This window comes from Suncus etruscus, chromosome 19 (assembly GCF_024139225.1).
Source record: "Suncus etruscus isolate mSunEtr1 chromosome 19, mSunEtr1.pri.cur, whole genome shotgun sequence".
NCBI lineage: Eukaryota > Metazoa > Chordata > Mammalia > Eulipotyphla > Soricidae > Suncus > Suncus etruscus.
The window spans coordinates 1,454,365-1,475,233 of NC_064866.1; the positions used below are offsets into that span (position 1 = coordinate 1,454,365).

General features: G+C 43.3%; 1 protein-coding gene across 1 annotated transcript in view; it reads right to left on the minus strand.

Annotated features, from left to right (window-relative positions):
- The window catches only part of POGZ (pogo transposable element derived with ZNF domain), a 64,748-nt gene that overhangs the window by 28,786 nt on the left and 15,093 nt on the right, over positions 1-20,869 (minus strand). The window contains exons 2-4 of the mRNA XM_049765897.1: positions 18,932-19,056; positions 5,283-5,458; positions 4,045-4,153 (exon numbers count right to left, since the gene is read on the minus strand). Coding sequence (XP_049621854.1) covers positions 4,045-4,153; positions 5,283-5,458; positions 18,932-19,055 — 409 coding nt within the window. The 5' untranslated portion in view covers position 19,056. The remainder of the gene's footprint in view (positions 1-4,044; positions 4,154-5,282; positions 5,459-18,931; positions 19,057-20,869) is intronic.

The following is a 20,869-nucleotide window of genomic DNA, read 5'->3' on the forward strand; positions in this document are numbered from 1 at the left end:
GAGAAACTCCCAGTGCTAAAGAGTATATGCAACCAAATTCCTGCATGCTCAAAGAGTACCAGCAAAAAGAGTCTCAAAGAAAAGCACCCCAAGATACATCCTAATCACAAAGACATACCCCATAAGATAGGGATAGAATACTGAAAAAAAAATAACTTAATAGAAAGTGATCAACAAAATGAACCAAAGTTAGGTAGGCAGAAGGAAATAACAAAGCTTAGAGTAGAAATTAATGAAGTAGAAATCCAAAATATAATCAGAAGTATCCATGAAAGCAAAAGTGGGTTTTTTTTTTTTTTGAAAAATTAAACAAGATCGACAAAACATTAGCAAAACTCACAAAGGGAGAGAAACTTAATAAACTGAAGTAGAAATGGAAAGGAGCTAACTACAGATACTACAGAAATTCAAAGGGAAATCAGAGACTACTTTGAGAAACTACATGCCACAAAACAAGAGAAGCTGGAAATAAGGCTATATTCTTGGACTTGGCTGTTGGGAGGGCAGATTACAGTAAAAACAAAAATTATGAACAAATTTCTATGCACACTGCATATATCTTATTTAGAAGTGAAGAAACAAAATGGGAATAAATACAATATGTGGCCCGCAGGCCGTAGTTTGAGGACCATTGAAGCATATTAAACAGACCATTAAGGAAATTAAAATAGTAATCAACAGTATTCCAAAAACAGAGTTTAGGACCAGATGGATTCACTAATAAATTCTTTCTAACCTTTCAAGAGAACCTAATACCAATCATCCTTTTCAGGCTTTTCCAAGAAATTGAAGAAACAGAAATACTTCCAAATAGTTTTTACAAAGCTAACATTACGCTGATATTATAAGTAGATGCTGCAAAACAAATAATATAGTCCAATATCCCTGATGAACATAGATGCAAAGACCCTCCAAAAATCCTAGCAAATAGGATCCAACACCTCATCTAGAAGGTCATGCACATGACCAAGTAGGATTCAGTCCAGAGATGCAAGGATGGTTTAACATACAGTCAATCAACATAACATACCATATTAATAAAATAAAAATATGATTATATCAATAGATACAAGAAAGCATATGATAAGGTCCAATGTCCATTTATGATAAAAAAAAAACCTCTAAAGATGGAAATGTAAGGGACTTTTTTCAACATAGACAAGGCCCTTTACCAGAAGCCTGTTGCAAATACTGTACTCAAAGGAGATAAACTAAAAAAGGCTTTCCTCTAAAATCTGGTACAAGATAAAGCTGCTACCTCTCAACACTATTTACCATAGTACCAGAAGTACTTGCCATAGCAGTAAGGCAAGAAAAAGATATAAAGGGTATCAAGATAGGAAAGGAAGAAGTCAAGCTCTCACTGCCTTGCAGATGACAAGGTACCAACCATATTTAGAAAACCCGAAAGACTCTATCAAAAACCTTCTGGAAGCAATAGATTTGCATAGCAAAGTGGCTGGCTATAAAATTAACACACAAGTCAATGACCTTCTTATACACAAATAATGATAAAGAAGAAATGGCACAATTGTGCCACAAGAAGTTAAATAGCTTGGAGTTAACTAAAGAGGCAAAGGACCTATACAAAGAAAACTACAAAACACTGCTTCAAGAAATAAAAGAGGACCGAAGGAAATGGAGACACATATCCTGTTCATGAACTGGGAAGATTAAATAATTAAAATGGCAATATTCCTGGGGCTGGAGAGATAGCATGGAGGTAAGGCGTTTGCCTTTCATGCAGAAGGTCATTGGTTTGAATCTCAGCATCCCATATGGTCCCCCGAGCCTGCCAGGAGCGATTTCTGAGCATGGAGCCAGGAGTGACTGGCTATAAAATTAACACACAAAAGTCAATGACCTTCTTATACACAAATAATGATAAAGAAATGGCACCTGAGCGCTGCCAGGTGTGACTCCAAAACCAAAAACCAAAAAAAAAAAAAAAGAGGCAATATTCCCTAAAGCATTACACAGATATAATGCATACCCATGACATTCTTTAAAGAAGTGGATCAAACACTCCTGAAATTCATATGGAACAATGAACGCTTACAAATAGTTAAATCAATCCTTAGGAAAAAAGAAAATGTGAAGCATTACTTTCCCTAAATTTAAATTGTATTACAAAGCAATAGTCATGAAAACAGTATGGTATTGGAGTAAAGACAGACCCTCAGCTCAATGAAATAGACTTGAGTATTCAGAGAATGTTCCCTAGACATACAATCAATTTTTGATAAAGGGGCAAGAAAAGCAACATGGAGCAAGGAAAGCCTTTTCAAGACATGGTGTTGGGACAACCCGTCAGCTACATGCAAAAAAGTGATCTTGGATCCCCATCTAACACTGTGCACAAAGTTTAAATCAAAATGGCTCACAGACCTTGATATCAAAACCAAAACCATAGGTATAGAGAAGATGATGTAGGTAAAATGCTCCATGACAATGCGACTAAAAGCATGTTCAAGGAGGAAACATCACTGTCCGAACAAGTGGAAACAGCAATTAACAATTGGGACTACATGAGCACTCTTCTGCACCTCAAAGGAAATAGTGACAAGGATACAAAGACAACTCACAGAATGGGAGAAACTATTTACCTAATACCCATCAGATAGGGGCTAACATCTAAGATATACAAGGTACTGGACAGAACAAGAAAAAAACATCTAACCCCATAAAAAAAATGAACAGACATTTCCTCAAAAAAGAAATACAAATGGCCAAAAAGCACATGAAAAAATGTTCCACATCACTAATCATCAGGGAGATGCAAATCAAAACAATAATGAGGTACCATGTTATGCCACAGAGACTGGCACACATCACAAAAAACAAGAACAATCAGTGCTGGTGGGGATGTGGAGAGAAAGGAATTCTCATTCACTGCTGGTGGGAATGCCATCTATTACAGTCTTTCTGGAAAACAATATGGAAATTCCTCAAAAAACTAGAAATTGAGTTGCCATTTGACCCAGCAATACTACTCCTAGAGATATACCCTAGGAATACAAAAACACAAAATAAAAATGCCTTCTGCACACCTATATTTATTGCAGTGCTATATAGCCCGAATCTGGAAACAACCCAGATGCCGGACAATAGATGAGTGGCTAAAGAAATTGTGTACATGGGGCCAGAGAGATAGCACAGCGGTAAGGCGTTTGCCTTGCATGGAAAAGGATGGTGGTTCGAATCCTGGCATCCCATATGGTCCCCCGAGCCTGCCAGGGGTGATTTCTGAGCATGGAGCCAGGAGTAACCCCTGAGTGCTGCTGGGTGTGACCCAAAAACAAAAACAAAAAAAGAAATTGTGTAGCACATGGAATACTATGGAGTCGTCAGGAAAAAAAGAAGTCATGAAATTTTCCTATACCTAGATGGACATGGAAACTATATGCTGATTGAAATAAGTCAGAGGGGGAGAGATAGACACAGAATAGTCTCACTCATTTGTGTGATATAATAATACCCAGAGAGAACAGAGATGAGGGCTGGAAGGACCAGCTCACGATATGAAGTTTACCACAGAGTGGTGAGTACAATTAGAGAAATAACTCCACTAACAGCGGCAGTGAATGAGTGAAATAGAATTCCTTTCCAATACTGTCAGGGGCCCGGGGAGGAGGGAGATGGGAGGCATTGGTGGTGGGAAGGTTGCACTGGTGATGTGGGATGTACTTTATATGATTGAGACTGAACTACAAACGTGTTTGTAACCCTGATGCTTAAATAAAGTTATTAGGAAAAACTTTTTAAAAAATGTATTTTTGTGCCGGAAAAACTCGGCTTATACTCAACTATATACGGTATATAAATCCCATTTATTACCTCATGAAGGGTGGTCAAGTTAAAAAGTAAAAATGAAACTACCACCCTGGCCAAAGGTTAGAAGCCGTTTTATTTAAAAAAATTGGGCTTACAGCAATGATCAAGTCTTTTTATCCTTCAGCACATTTTTAATGGCCACGGGTACTTTGAGACCATCAGAGCAATCTTTGGGTGCCGTTATTCCAAGCGGGTCGACATTTTCCTTACCTGGGACTAGTGTAATTGGTCTAACCGTTTGGCCTTGCTGTACGTTCAGCACAATCCCAACCTGATTCACGGCATTTTGTACAGGCCGCACATTTCTCACAGGAAATCCCTGCATTAAAAAGCAAAACGATCTTTAACACGGAGTAACTGGCACTGGCAGAGACCGCAGTAAGACCTACATTCAAAAAATCTCCCCTACTTGACCGGAGAGGGTCACAGTGCTCTCGAACTAGTGACCTTAAATACTGGAGATGGAAAGATTTAGACATCTTGGCAGATCTCTGAGACAAAACTATCAGAACTGAAAAGTAAGTATATATCTGCATAAAGGGGAAACCTGCTTCCCCTCTCACGAAAACCACGGTTGGGGGACGTGGCCCGTGGTACAGTGAATGCCACCCTCACCTTGCATCAATGCCCTGGGCTTGATCCTTGACACTGAGGTGGTCGGGAAGAGGAAGCGAACCTAAACCTAAAAGGTCGTCCATTGACTGGCCCTGGAACTGCTAAAGGAGTGGGGCAGGAGGGGGAAAAAGTAGCATTCACTGGAGTGATTCAACACAGGATAAGAAATTGTTCCCAAGTCCACTTTAAAGGCCATAAACCTCTGGCAAATTTAGGACAAGAACTTGTAACTTAGGAAGCTGCAGGCAAAGAAACATTTGACTTTTTAATCCACATTATCAATTCACATAATAAAGCGAATACGTTATCTTTCCTCTCTTCCAAAGATCTCCCTGCATTTTGTTAATGTAACACACAGATTTCTAAAACTCAACTTACCCATTTTAAGAAAAATGACCCAAACAAAGGGGGAGAAGCACTGAGAACCAAGTGCTTAGACTTTCTAATTCTGGGGCCAGAGCGATAGCATGACAGGCAGGTAGGGTGCTTGTCTTGAACAGAGCTGACCCAGGTTTGATGCCCAGCCTCCCAGGTCCCCTGAGCCCACCAGGAGTGATTCCTGAGCAGAGCTAGGAGTAACCCCTGAGAGCTGCCAAGTGTGGCCCAAAAACAAAAATGACTTCTTAATTCTAGTTTTCTAAATTGTTTAATAACCCTCTAAGGGGTACAAAGAGAAAATTATCCAATGAGTGACACTATAGGATTTCTATTACAAAAATAATCAAATTACCAAACAGCAAAGGGGGAAAGCCAAGTCAAAAGAACCTGGAATCATTTCTTGACTGTCTTACTCTCCTTCCCTACCAAATCCCAGAATTCAAAGTCATACTCACCTGCGTGGTGATGAATATTGGTTGTGAGGCCACAGGGGAACTAGTGACGTGGTTGGCATTTTGCATGACCTGGACAGGCCTCAATACTGGCTGAGTAACCATTGTGCCCAGACCTGGGGCTGGATTCTGGGTTAAGATGAGAGGCTGTCCACCTTGTTGGACCAAAGAATTGCCAGCTAGAGGGTAAGAGAATAAAAGAAAACGTAAGTGAAAAACTATTACCTTATATGAAGTACTAAGTAGCATCCCAGATATTAAAAGCTGTTACTCACCTCAGGCTCGGTAACCAAACTCGCCAAAAATTTAAGGGACACTTGAAATTCTACAACAGAAAAAAATAGTCCATAGGGGAGGTCCACTAATCCCTCTCCACACTTTAACTATGAATGCCTGAACACATTCAGACCTCCAGGAGAGGGAAAGTTCAAAAAGCTGAATCCATGAGAAGTGACCCCCCAAAAAAAGTAAATACATAAAATTCAACAAATTCTCAAACCAAGGTCTTCAACTCTCAACCCATCGGAGCCAGAGATATAGTACAATGGGTAAGGTACTTGCCTTGCATGCAGCTGACCCAGGTTTTAATCCCAAGCATTGTTATGGGGTCCCTCAAGCACTTCCAGGAGTAATTCTTGAACACAAAACTGGGAGTCACTCCTGGTGTGGTCCAAAAACAAAAATAAAGCCTAAAAAGACCTCAATCCCCTATTTGATTTATTCTGCGATTTTTTTTTGGGGGGGGGAGTGGAGGGGGCAAATCAAATAGTGCTCAGAACTTACTCCTGGCTCTGTGCTCCTAGCTCTAGCACTCCTGAAGGTGCTGGGGGACATGAGATACCAGAGTTCAAAACACGGTTGTCGTGTGCAAGGCTTATCTCTGGCCCTCTTGAGCCCATTTTGCTCAAGTAAAGTTTTACACATGTAAAATTTTTTACTTGGGTATATTAAAACCGACTATATACATCAAACATTCACTGATAATAAAACAAGGATTTATATTTAAAAAAGTAAACAAAACAATTTTTTTAAATTCATCAAGGAGGGTCATCACAACCCTCAGTTTAAGAAACAAAAGTAGGCTTTGAATCACTTTTGGAGATGGGAAGCCAGAAACTGACTGGCTATCTCTCTCTTTATGCCATTCAACCTATACAGGACATAACCATCAACCTAAAAACTGGCCAACACTAAAGAAAACTATTATGACTTCAGAAGATAATTTCTTTCTTTTTTTTTTTTTTGGTTTTTGGGCCACACCCAGCAGTGCTCAGGGGTTACTCCTGGCTGTCTGCTTAGAAATAGCTCCTGGCAGGCACCGGGGACCATATGGGACACCGGGATTCGAACCAACCACCTTTGGTCCTGGATCAGCTGCTTGCAAGGCAAACACCTCTGTGCTATCTCTCCGGGCCCGGCATTTGCTCTCTTGATTGGCTTTACCACTTTTTTCCATCTAGACACTTTCTAAAACTGAGTGGTCCAACATGTACAGTATTTAATAAATAGGCCCCACTCACTTCTCAGGCAACAAAAAATATATATACCTTTGTCTTCTTGTTTACTATTCATAGGTGCCTCTCTCTCTGGCAATCTGAGTACAATTCACAATGATGATTTATTATACTAAAGGTTACAAAAGGCATTTTATTAAAAATTATATTTAACGGATTGGGCTATTGCTGGGATATTTTGATTTCTTCATCTGTGAGAAAAAATAATTTTGTACGTTAAAGACCTCTACTGTATTTGGTCAACAAACATTAAACAAAGTTTCTCTTTGTTTACAAAGAATACTCCAAAACTGAATCGAAAACTTCAAAGAACCAAGAACCTAAACACCAGATTCAAACAAAATACTACCCCAACTTTTTTTTTTTGGGGGGGGGGGGGTCCAAACCCGGCAGTACTCAGGGGTTACTCCTGGCTCTGCTCAGAAATCGCTCCTGGCAGGCTCAGGGGACCATATGGGATGCCGGGAATTGAACCACCATCAGTCCTAAATTGGCCGCGTGCAAGGCAAACGCCTACCACTGTGCTCTCTCTGGTCCACTACCTCAACTTTTTGCCTCAAATCAACCAGAATGCGAGTTTTCACTGAATTGGTCTAGACCCGCAGTATGGCCAGAAGATGTTGACTGATAAAAACTTCCAAGAAGTAGGACTGGAGAGAAAAGTATTGCTGATAAGGCACTCGCCTTGCATGCAACTGCCCTGGGTTCGATCCTCTGCATTCCATATGGTCCACTGAACCCTAGCAGCTGTGATTTCTGAGTGTAGAATCAAGAGTAATAGTCTAAACATTGCCAGGTGTGGCCCCAAAACAAAACAAACCAAAAAAATTCCAACAAGTACTAACCATGCTGCAATTCAAAAATTTCATATGAATATTTAAATATGTAAAATATTCAAATATGTAAAAATAGATACTATAAAGAATCCCAACATGTATTCATCAACCATTTATCAATATCAATTTATGGCCAGGTCTACTTCACCTACAACTCTCACTGTCTCTTCATTAAACAATTTTGGATCACAAATTTCATATATCAATAGTTTAATATGTATCTAAGCAGTAAGAACTTTTTCTGGGGCCCGGAGAGATAGCATAGCGGCGTATGACTTGCAAGTAGCTGATCCAGGACCAAAGGTGGTTGGTTCAAATCCCGGTGTCCCATATGGTCCCCGGTGCCTGCCAGGAGCTATTTCTGAGCAGACAGCCAGGAGTAACCCCTGAGCACCGCCGGGTGTGACCCAAAAACAAAAACAAAAAAAAAACAACTTTTTCTGGATTGTCTTTGTTTTGGGGGGTCACAACTGGCATGTTCCAGGTTCTGATCTCAGGTTACTTCTGGTGAAAATTGGTGGAACCAAATATGGTGTCGGAGATACACGCTGGGGACAGCATGTGCAAGGTAAGTCCCCAATGCCCTGTACTCTCTCTCCAACTCCAAAGAACAAACTTAAAAAAAGACAGTACCAGGGGCTGGAGAAATAAAATGTATGCAAGGCGTACAACTGACCTGGGTTGGATCCCCGGCTTGGGTCTAGTCCCTTTCAAGAGTGATCCCTGAGTAAGAGCTGAAAGTAAGCCCTGAACACGACTGTGTGCTCTCCCTGCCCCCGAAACAACCATAACAAGAGAACAATATATAACATCATCATCATTCCTAAAAGTATAATTCAAAATATGTGCTAGAACATAGCACAGGTATGTGCTAGCGGAGTGGAACTTAATGTTCCCGTGAAACAAGCTCCCATCAACTTATGAATTGATACATATGCTAATTACTACTTAGATCATGGGAATTCTTTCACAAGACAATTTCAAGTTTCTTCAACTTATAATGGGCTGGTTGGTATGTCCTCTAAGTCAAAGGAGATCTCTACCTGATAAGGGACATGTTCCTAGAATATATAAAATAATTACTGTATGGGGCCCAAGAGAGCACAGTGGTAGGGCATTTGCCTTGCATGCAGCCAATCCAGGACCAGATGGTGGTTTGAATCCCGACATCCAATATGGTCCCCCATGCCTGTCAGGAGTGATTCTGAGCACAGAGCCAAGAGTAACCCTTGAGTGTAGCTGGGTGTGACCCCAAAACAAAACAAAACAAAAATCTTACTGTACACTAATAATAAAAGATAATTAGCTGATTAGGCTGATCTTATTATTATTATTATACTTTGCATGGGGAAGGATTGAACTGAATTGAATCCCCAGCACCTGAATGGTCATGCACAGAGCCCAATATCCCCCACCCCCCACAAAATGAAAATTTTGTGTACCCAGAATTACTGGATGTGGCCCCAAAGCCATGTTGACTTTTTTTTTTTCTGGCTCTGAACTCAGAAATTGCTCCCAGCAGGCTCAGGGGACCACATGAGATGCTGGGATTCGAACCGCCATCCATCCTGGGTTGGCTGCGTGCAAGGCAAACGCCCTACCACTGTGCTCTCTCTCGGGCCTCAAAGTTGACATATTTTTTTTGTTTGTTTTGTTTTTTTGTTTTGTTTTTGGGTCACACCCGGCAGTGCTCAGGGGTTACTCCTGGCTGTCTGCTCAGAAATAGCTCCTGGCAGGCACGGGGGACCATATGGGACACCAGGATTCGAACCCACCACCTTTGGTCTGGGATCGGCTGCTTGCAAGGCAAACGCCGCTGTGCTATCTCTCCGGGCCCAAAGTTGACATATTTTTTAATAGCTCATGGATATGAAGAGATATTTCTACAGAGAAGCATATAAAGTCAATAAAAAAATGATTTTAAGATAATGTAAAAAAAGGAGTCCAGCATCACTAGTTGTTACGGAAATGAACATTCAAACCACAGTAAGATTCCATTCCACGTTCATGAGCATGACTAATAATAATTGGTTTTTGTTGTTGTTGTTGTTGTTTGGCCACATTCAGCATTCTCAGGGCTTACTCTTGACGAGATAAAAACGCATGATTTTTTTTTTGCCACACCCAGCAATCCCCAGGGGTTAGTACTGGCTCTACACTTAGTAGCGATGCTGGGGGATCATTTGAGATGCTGATAAATTAAAACCCCCAGCTTATTTAGGTATTTATTTATTTTTGGATTTTGGTACATACCCGGCAGTGCTCAGAGGTTATTCTTGGCTCTGCGCTCAGGATCACTCCTGGTGGGCTTGAGGGACCACATGGGATGCTGGGGATCAAACCTGGGCTGGCCGCATGCAAGGCAAGCACCATACCTGCTGTGCTATCGGCCTGAGCCCATGAAGCCCCAATTTTGTTTTTGTTTTTTGGGGGGGCCACACCCAGTGACGCTCAGGGGTTACTCCTAGCTATGAGCTCAGAAATCGTTCCTGGCTTGGGGGACTCTATGGGACGCCAGGGGATCGAACCTAAGTCCGTCCTAGGCTAGCGCAGGCAAGGGAGGCACCTTACCTCTAGCACCATAACGCAGGCCCCGAAGCCCCAATTTTTTAACCCCTGTTCTAAATCTCTCCTGAGAACCACCATGGTATATGTGATCACTCTGACCAGAACCAGGAGTAGCCCTGTGCAGCCTCAATTCCTCAAAACCCCCCAAAAATTTGGTGTAGAAAATAATAATTTGTTTTTCTTTTGGGGTCACACCTGATGAAGCTCAGGGCTAACTCCTAGGTCTGCACTCATAAACTGCTTCTAGTGGTGCATAGGGGACCATTTGGGGTAACATGTTTAAGCTAGGTCAGGCAATGACCCTCAACTTTTAAAACTTTCTAAAAAACCTAGTAAGCAGAACAATCCTGGAGTATGTTCCTAACTAGAAGTAATTCTCACTGCTGTGCTCTTAATGATTACGTGGACAGACAATACATCAGGACAGCTGCTGGATCTGAAGGCATATGAGAGTTTCTTGGATTAAGAGGGGATATATTTTATTTTATTCACTCTTCTGAAGTTCTGCCTTACAATTAACTAGGCTAGCATTTCAAGAATGAAAAATTATGCTTAAGACAAATGTTACAGAATTACATGTATTAAAGGGAAAAAATAAAAGCTACATACATTAGATCTACTGGGATGTATACCTACTTACGCATGAATATATTTTGGATTATATAAGAAATATGTAATGGGGGGCCGGGAAGGTGGCGCTAGAGGTAAGGTGTCTGCCTTGCCAGCACTAGCGTAGGACGGACCGCGGTTCGATCCCCCGGTGTCCCATATGGTCCCCCCCAAGCCAGGGCCAATTTCTGAGCGCATAGCCAGGAGTAAACCCTGAGCGTCAAATGGGTGTGGCCCAAAAAACAAAACGACAACAACAAAAAGAAATATGTAATGGGTACCAGTGGCTATAAATTTTTAGTGTGACTAGGGATTAATATAAATATACAAAATAAACTTATTTTAAAATAATATCATAGAACCAGGAGGATAAGTCCAAGGGGCTGAAGCACCTCTGAAAGCAGGAGGCCTAGATTCGACACCTGCCACCTGACATCCCGAGCAACAAGCAACAAGCAGTCACACCTGGCCGCCAAACTAGGATTTGCACAAAGGTCTAGATCGGGTTTTCGAATCAAGGAGCCCATGATTCAAGAAGACCAAGTATTATCAGTAAGTCAGGAGCCAGAGAACTCTGGGACCCCAAAAACATTTAGCTAGTGATAGGACGGTGACAGATCATTTGAAGAAAAGTAAGAGAAGCAGGGTATAGTGGAAAGACTGGAAAACTTGAAATCTGGATCATTCAAATCCAGTTTAGTCACTTACCAACTATGTGACCTTAAGACAATTAAGTCTAAGTCTTGGTTTCCTCATCTGTAAAATGAGAGAATTCTCTGATTAAGCGGCTCCTCGTCTTTGTATATACCCCTATTTAAGTTCTTAAAGATTCTAAACCCCCAGCACCCCATGTGGTTCCCTGACAGCTGCATGCAGAGACCTGAGCGTCACCAGGTAGAGTCCCAAGACCAAAACAAAATAGGCTGATTAAAAATTTAAAAAAGTTCAAAGGTTTCCTATATTTTCAATATTGGGGCAGAAAAACCAGAAGGCATAAAGATTTAAGTCTGATAATACTTGGGGCTGGCAATAATAAAGTGGAAGCTACTGGTAAACCCCGTTTAGTGCACCCTTTGAAGGTGATCTGACACTATCCATGAGACTGGGAATGCCTGCCACAGCAACCTCACTTTCTACCGCAGGTGCTTACACAGTGGCCTCATATCAATAGCTGAGAGCATGCACATCTTAGACACAGATTAATGCATTTTCTACATGGGATAATGAGAAAATGTCTTTATTACAATCCTTAACAATGAGGATGACAGACAGCAGATTCCCATCAGCCAGCACCAAAAACTCATCCAACTCCCGAGAGAGGCGACAATTAGCAGTAAAAGCAGATACAGGATCTTCCCAACTGTACTGGGGGCCCTGGGGAAGGGAAAGGGGCCAGTCTGGCACACCGCTGAAACTTGGCAGCTGCGAACACACCAATGGCCTGGCTCCACCGCTTTTCCGCTAATCTCTGCAGGCGCCTAACTGCCCAAAACTACAAGGCATGATCAAGTCGGAGCTGACATCTCCAGCGACTTTTTGGATCCAGGGCAGGATACTTCCCCCACCCCTGCCCCCCACTTCCAGAAGCCCCGACAAACAGGCCCACGAACCACTGCACTTGTCATCTGAGCTCACTGGCCCAGCTTCACAGACCCTTGGAGGCCAGGACTTGGTGGTGGGTCATCTGCTTATCATCTCTTATGCATAAGTTTGTTTTATTTGATCTTTATGGTTTTTTGGGCCACACCAGCAGTGCTCAGGGGTTACTCCTGGCTCTGCGCTCAGAAATCGCCCCTGGCAGGCTTGGGGAACCATATGGGATGCCGGGGATCGAACCTAGGTTTGCCAAGTGCAAGGCAAACACTCTACCCACTGTGCTATCGCTCTGGCCCCACTCCTGCAAGATTTTAATACTGACTTCCCGGTAAAAATACACCGAAGTAGGTATAAGAGGCACTAGCTTCACAGGCAGCCAACTGGACTGGATCCCCGCATCTTAATATGGTCCCTGGAGCCTGCCAGGAGTATTCTTTGAGTGCAGAGCCAGGAATAACACAAGCACTGCCAAGTGTGGCCCAAAAACAAACAAAAAATATACCAAATTAGATGTGAAATTATCGTAGAAGCCACAGAAGCCAAGAAACAAAACCAGCAAGGAATGCTCGATGAGCAATCAACGGCTTATTAAATCTTCAGACAATGACATAATAACCCCATTGCAAGGTCTGACAATTTTGCAGAATCTTTTAATGAAATCCTAATGGATCATTCCATTACCATTTAGTTGTACTAAGCAATATTAAGCCAAAGATAGGCTTCAGGGAGGTTGGAAACTGGAGGGATGCTGAAGGGAATGTTACACTGGAGGTGGGAATGGTGTTGGAACATGGAATACTAGGAATGACTATATTATGAGCAACTGTGTAAACCACGGTGTTTAAAGAAATTAATTTTAAGAATTATGATCTCTGGGGCTAGACAGACAGAGAGGTAGCACAGTGGCAGGGTATTTGCCTTGCATGCGGTCGACCCGGGAGGGACTGGGTTTGATTCCTGGCATCCCATATGGTCCCCCAGCCTGCAGGAGCGATTTCTGAGTAGAGCCAGAGTAACCCCTGAGCAGCGCTGGGTGTGGCTCAGAGACCAATCAATCAATCAATCAATCACTCATGTTTAAAAAATCATTATTTCAGGGGTAGACATAGCACAGTGGGTATGATGCTTGCCTTGCACATGGCCAACCCTGGTTCTATCACTGGCATTCCACATGGTCCCACTAGCACTGCCTGAGTAGTAACTCAGGAGTGACTCCTGAACATCACTGGATCTGGCCCCCCAAAATAGAACAAAATCTATGCTGACTTCTTAGGATAGGAGCAATAGTGCTGCAAGTAGGCCCTTGCCTTGCACATGGCCAACCCAGGTGAGACCCTGAGAGCAGAAACAGAATCAAGTCCTGAGCACTACAGGGTCTGACCCCAAAACAAAACAACACAAAAACCCTAATGACCTTTTTTGGTTTCAGACCAAAATCTGGCACTTAGAAAAGAAATGCAGCTGGGCCAAAGAGAAAAGACAGTTTAAGGTGTTTGCCTTACATGCAGATGACCTCTCACAGGGTCCCCAGAGCACCACCAGGAATGGTCCCCGTGTGCAGAGCCAGGAGTGACTCCTGGACACAGCTGGGTACTCAGCACCACCGCTCTGGTGTGGCCCAGAACCAAAGAAAAGAATCACATAAAGAGAGAGTCTAGGCGCTAGGCACTGCGCCTGCACGTAGCTGGGCTGGGCTAGAACTTCAGCAGTGCGTAGCATGCCCCTAGCACTGCCAGAGTGATTACAGGAGCAAGCCCTGAGTACTGCTGGATGTGGCCCCTCCACACACACACAAATTGATAAATAAATAAATGCGCAAGTTGATCCCTGGCTTCCTGCAAGGTCCCCCCAAACCGCCAGGGGAAATTCCTGAATGCTGAGCTACGATACAAGTAATCCCTGATGATAGCCAGATGCGGCTCCACAGCAAAACAAAACAAAATAAAAACAAACAAAAGGACCCACCACACACACTGGAGTGAAAGCACAGTGGATAAAATGCTTGCCTTGCAGGAGGGCAACCCATTAGATCCCTGGCAGCCCATATGGTCCCCTGAGCACCACCAGGAGTGATTTCAGAGTGCAGAGCCAAGAGTCACTCCTGAGCGCCGCTATCTATAGCCTAAAAACAAAAATTAAAAACAAAACAGAGACAAAAAGAAATAAAATATACTCTCAGAACTAAATGTGAGGAAAAGGGAGAGGCCATATTTATAGTTCTTGAAATAAGAGCAAAATAGGTAAGAGAAACAACACAGGGGGCCAGAGTGATAGCACAGAGGAGTAGGGGATTTGCCTGGCACATGCTGACTCAGGTTGGATCCCCAGCATTCTATATGCTCCCCTCCAGCCTACCAGGAGTAATTTCTGGGTGCAGAGCAGGAAGTACCCCAAGAACACAGGATTTGCCCCCCGCCCAAAGTACAGGGATTGAGACACTTACTTGCCTTCCAGGCAACCAAGCCCAGTTTGACCCCTGGCACCAGCGATACTCCCCCAAAGCAACTTCAGGAGTGATTTCCAAGGCAGTCAGGAGGAAGCCTTGAGTACTACTGGTTGTGACTGAACCCATCCCCTCCCTAAATAAACAATATAGGGGCTTTCAAAGAGTAAAATATATCCTCTGTGGGCCCGGAGAGATAGCACAGCTTGCAAGGCAAACGCCGATCCAGGACCAAAGGTGGTTGGTTCGAATCCCGGTGTCCCATATGGTCCCCCGTGCCTGCCAGGAGCTATTTCTGAGCAGACAGCCAGGAGTCACCCTTGAGCACTGCCGGGTGTGGCCCCCCCAAAAAAAAATAAATAAAAAAAATAAAATAAAATAAAAAAATATATATATACCCTCTGCATACAAGATATGGGTTTAATTCCTGACACCTCAAAAGCAAAAAACAAACAAACAAAAAACCCACACCAAAAAGCCCAGTAATATATCTCATAATTAGGACCAGTTGATCAGTGGCTGGAGAGAGAGTACAGTGGGAAGGGCGCTTGTATTACATGTGACCAACCGGGGTTCAATCTCTTTCATCCTACACTGTCCTAAGCACCATTAGGAGTAATTCCCTAGTGCAGAGCCAAGAGCCAAAAAGAAGTGTTACCCAAATATTGTGGTCATCAAAATTGCTACAAGTATAAAATCCAGGGGCCAGAGTGATAGCACAGTGTATAGCAGGGGTCCTCAAACTTTTTAAACAGGGGGCCAGTTCACTGTCCTTCAGACTGTTGGAGGGCCAGATTATAGTAAAAACAAAAATTATGAACAAATTTCTATGCACACTGCATAGATCTTATTTAGAAGTGAAGAAACAAAATGGGAATAAATACAATATGTGGCCCTCGGGCCATAGTTTGAAGACCCCTGGTGTATAGGGTATTTGCCTTGCACATGGCTGACCTGGGTTCAATACCTGGCATCCTATACGATCCTGAGACTGCCAGGAGTAATTTCTGAGCTCAGAAAAAGAACCACCACCACCACAAAAAATAAACACCTTTTTGGGCTGGAGTGATGATAGCACAGTGGTAGGGCATTTGCCTTGAGTGCCACTGACCCAGGATGAACCTAGGTTCAATCCTCAGGATCCCATATGGTCCCCTGAGTCTGGCAAGAGTGGCCTCTGAGAACAGAGCCAGAAATAACTCCTGAGTGCTGGGAGGGGGGGGGACAGGGAGGGGATGGAAGGAGACAGAAGGAAAGGGGGGAAGGAGGATAAAGAAAAGGAAGGAAGGAAGGAAGGAAGGGAGGGAAGGAGAAAGAAGAGAAAGACAAGACAAAAAAAAAAGAAAGAAAGAAAAGAAAAGCAGGGCCCAGAGAGATAGCACAGCGGCATTTGTCTTGCAAGCGGCCGATCCAGGACCAAAGGTGGTTGGTTCAAATCCCGGTGTCCCATATGGTCCCCTGTGCCTGCCAGGAGCTATTTCTGAGCAGACAGCCAGGAGTAACCCCTGAGCACCGCAGGGGGTGGCCCAAAAACCAAAAAAAAAAAAAAAAAAAAAGAGAGAGAGCTGGGTTCAATTCCTTAAAAGAGGGTTTTGGGGCTGAGAAGGGAAAAGAGGAAGAGAGGGAAAGGGAAAGGAAGAAGAGAGGAGAAAGGAAAGAGCCAGCAAGGAAGAAAGGTACAGAAAGGAGAGGAATGGGAGAAAATAGTCACTGGACATTAAGGAAGAAAAGAAGGCAAAGAGACTTTGTAAGATTCCTTTTTGTAAACAATAAACCAATTCATGAGTTGGGGAAATAGCGAAGAATTGAGTGCACTTTTACATGTGGGAGGTCAATTTTGGTCCCCGGCCCCACAACACCCTTCTTAGGGTTCCCTAAGCACTGTTAGAAGCAACTCTGAAGTACAGAGACAGAAAGAAGTATACCCCAAGCACTGCTGCATAAGGTCCAAAAAAAACACAACACAATGATTACATACAGCATATGAAAAGTCTATGGAAGTACTGACACGTACAGGGTAAGAGTTGGAAATGGTAGCTTTATTTTTCTGTATACTTTCTCTACAATGCACATGTTTTTAATTATATTAAAAACTATTATAGTAAGATCCTCTGAAGCAAGGCAATGTTTCTATGAAGGTGTTTATTACTCTATAAAATTTGATAAACAAAATTGCCAATAACTTCTCTCAGGGAACAGTCGTCAGACAAGAAATAGAAACCATGACCACAAAACCCCTCTAGCCAATAAATACACTAAAACCAGTACTTTCACCATTTCCTTCAGAAACAACCTCTCTTTCCAATTTTCCATACTCAAGAACCAAAAACCAAACATAGACACATGGGAAATACAAAACAAAGTTGCCTTAGGAGAAGTGTTAGCCAAACAAGCGGAACTCTTCATTAAAAAAAAAAACAGTGGGGCCGGCGAGGTGGCGCTAGAGGTAAGGTGTCTGCCTTGCAAGCGCTAGCCAAGGAACGGACCACGGTTCGATCCCCCGGCGTCCCATATGGTCCCCCCAAGCCAGGGGCAATTTCTGAGCGCATAGCCAGGAGTAACCCCTGAGCATCACCGGGTGTGGCCCAAAAACCAAAAATAAAAAAAATAAAATAAAAAAAAAAAAAAAAAAAAAAAAAAAAAAAAAAAAAAAAAAACAGGGGCCGGAGAGATAGCATGGAGGTAAGGCGTTTGCCTCTCATGCAAAAGGTTATCAGTTCGAATCCCGGCGTCCCATATGGTCCCCTGTGCTTGCCAGGAGCGATTTCTGAGTATGGAGCCAGGAGTAACTCCTGAGCACTGCTGGGTGAGACCCCAAAACAAAAACAAAAAAAAACAAAAAACAAAACAAAAACAAACAAACAAACAAGCATCACTAGCAAAAACTCTCTACTAGGAATCTTTATCAGCAGCAAGAAGAAAGAGCTGCTCCATGACTCCAAACGGCATAAACTAGGCGCTAATTCAGAACAGCAGCACTTCAGCACCTAAACAACTGTATTTGTTCTAAGACCCAGCTTTATGCTTTCACCCCTCTAGTCCATGAACGACTGAGTCCCAATAATCCCACTTACCATTGTTGGCAACTAGTGTGACCAGAGTCTTCTTTGAACTGTGGCTGCTACTAACGGTGGCAGATGTAGCGAGGTGCCCAGCAAGAGAAGCATGGGCAGTGAAGGGCTCTGGAGCCGACACTGGCTGCTGGCTCACAGAAACTGTGGGGAAGGGGAGGCACAGTCACTCGGAGCAGGGACAAATGGCATTACTGGACACTGCTCTCAATCCTCCCGTTTTAGATGGCGGTGGGTCCCAAAAGCCAACGAGCTGTCCACTTCATTCAATAACACAACTGAGGATCTTCTCTTGCATGTCCCTCAGCCCACTAGTTCAACAGACACAATGCTGTTCTCATTTTCTTGACCTTCTGGTTCATAAAGGAGACCAGCACTCACTACTAATACTCAGAACCACACACTTCCTCGAGCCCGTGAACCAAATCCGGCTTCAGTTCAGACCGATGTCAATGCTAAATTCCAGTCTCCAAGCAAGAAGTTAAGTGCAAGAGCAGAGCATGCACTGGGTACAATTCAGAGGGGAAAGGAACTACCACCCACTTGGTGCATTCAGGGCAATCTCACCTTTTTGAAAGAGAAACGAACAATTCCAAGTCTGTAAACTGTCTGTGAAAGCAACCACCAAGCCAGGACTGCTCAAAAACAGGAGAAATCAAGTCCAAGAAAAAAAAACAAACAAGACCCTGGGAACCTGCATTTGACTAAGCACATAAATAAGCACTGACAGGTACTATCAACCTGCACTCTTATTCTCATTCATGTATTATCTGGTCAAATGACTGCTGGAAGTCCGCTAAGCACTGCTCAATTCAACTCTCAACGTTTTTACGAGTTTAATACAATACTTCTAGCTTCATGTCTCCTTAGACATTTCTAGACTAGAGCATGTGGGAAAAAAAGGTAGCACCCATGCCACAAAGAATCCTACAAATCTGAAAGTCTGTCTCCACCTCACTTTTTTTTAAAAATGCCAATTTTATCAATACACTCTAAAATAGTAAATTTTTCTTACCTGTAGTTGTTTTATCCACTGAATTATAATCTTCAACTACAGAATCCTCGATGACATCACTAATCTTCTGCCACGGCTCCAGCTCCTCCTCCTCACATTCCATAAACAGGTCGGTGTCCGCCATGCTACAAGAGATGAAAATACTGACCTCAGAATGTGAGTTTCACACAAAATACAGAGCTAGTACAAAGTGATAATGCAATAGGTAAGGCACTTGCCTACCACAAGACCAACCCAGGTTTGATCCCCAGCATCACAGATTCCCCGAGAGATCCTTGAGTGACTGAACTCAAGGTGTAGCAAAACGAAATAGAGAATTCTAATTTTTTAGCAAGAAGGGACTCCTCAGCTCTCCTTCCACATCTGGGAGCCATTCCCAGCAATGCTAACCCAGATCCAGGATAGCTGGTTAGGAGCTCAGCTAGGCACTGCGGTCCAGCCATGAAGTGTGTTGGTCCAGCTGGTATTTAGGGGCCACCAGAGCTATGTCAAGTGGTGCTAAGGGGTCACAGTGTCAGTGTGTGTTCGAACAATCTCTTGCCCAGATTCAGAGACTTGAATCCACTAGTTTGCTTAGCACAGAGGCACTCCCTCAACCATTTCCCTAAACGATTCCCGCCATTTCTAAGGGTTCAGAATTACAATGTTTATACTTGAAATCCATTTTATTTAGTCAGGAAGAACCATGATTTTGAGAATAACTATCATAGCATCTGGTACTGTTGACTAAAATACAAATGCATTGCCCTCTAGCTAAACATATGCAATTCCAGCTTCTGGGAGTGAGGCAGGCAGCCAGGCAGGGAGCAAATTTCAGGGACAGTCAAAAAGCTACAAAACAGCTGAGAGACATGATATAACCTGAAAAAGCATTTCCTGCTAGGAACTTTGTACTGTGTCCAAAGACCACTGATTATAGGGATGATAGACTGAGGGAAACAAATAAACCCCCAGACTAGAAGTTCTTGACAATTCCCTGGAAAACATATCATCAGCTTTCCTGAGGTGTCCAGGGCACCGTCCTATGGAGCTCCATAGACCTTCATGAACAGGATGACTCTCCTTCCCATTGGGACCCTCACTCTCTTTTTCTGGAAAAGCTCCCCTCTCCTGAGAATAAGCACCTGCCTCCAGGAAAATTACCTCACTTCCATCTGCCTTCTCTAGACAGTCTCCCTGGAGATGCTAAGACAGGACTCCAAACCCAGGCAGAAGCTGGGACTCTTGTCAAGAACATAACCTCGTCTCTTCCTGAGCCTGAAGGACCAGGCCCGACCAGGCCCTAAACTGAAGTTTAGAGGGTCTCTGGTACAACTAGTAGGACCTCTGTGCCCTGCTCCTAGAGACTTTACCAGTACTCATCCTTCTAGGCGTACTCCCCTCAAATAGCAAAGTATTCATTATACTCCTGAAGCCCAGAACTTTCTTTTTGTTGTTGTTGTTTTTTTGTTTTGTTTTGTTTTTGTTTTTTTGGTCCACAACAGGCGACGCTCAGGCGTTACTCCTGACTCTGTGCTCAGTAATCGCTCCTGGCAGGCTCAGGGGACCATGTGGGATGCTGGGTATCGAACCCGGGTCTGTCCTGGATCAGCAGGATACAAGGCAAACACCCTATGCTGTGCTATCTTCCGGCACTGACCACAGCTCTTTCTGAACCAAAATAGAAAGGATATGGCGCATGAAAGACAGTACAGCAGGAAAGGTGCTTTACCTTGAATGCATCCAGTCAACGTGATATGCTCCTCAGTATGCCATTTGGTCCCCAAAAACAAACAGAATAAAACCCCGAAGAATTTAAAATAGAAGGGATATGCAAGCACAGAAGTGATATAAAACTTTATGATATAGATCTCATTGATAGATAGTACAGTAGGAGGGCCACAGCCTTGCACGTGGCTGACCCGGGTTCAGTCTCCATCGTCCCATATGGTCCTCCGA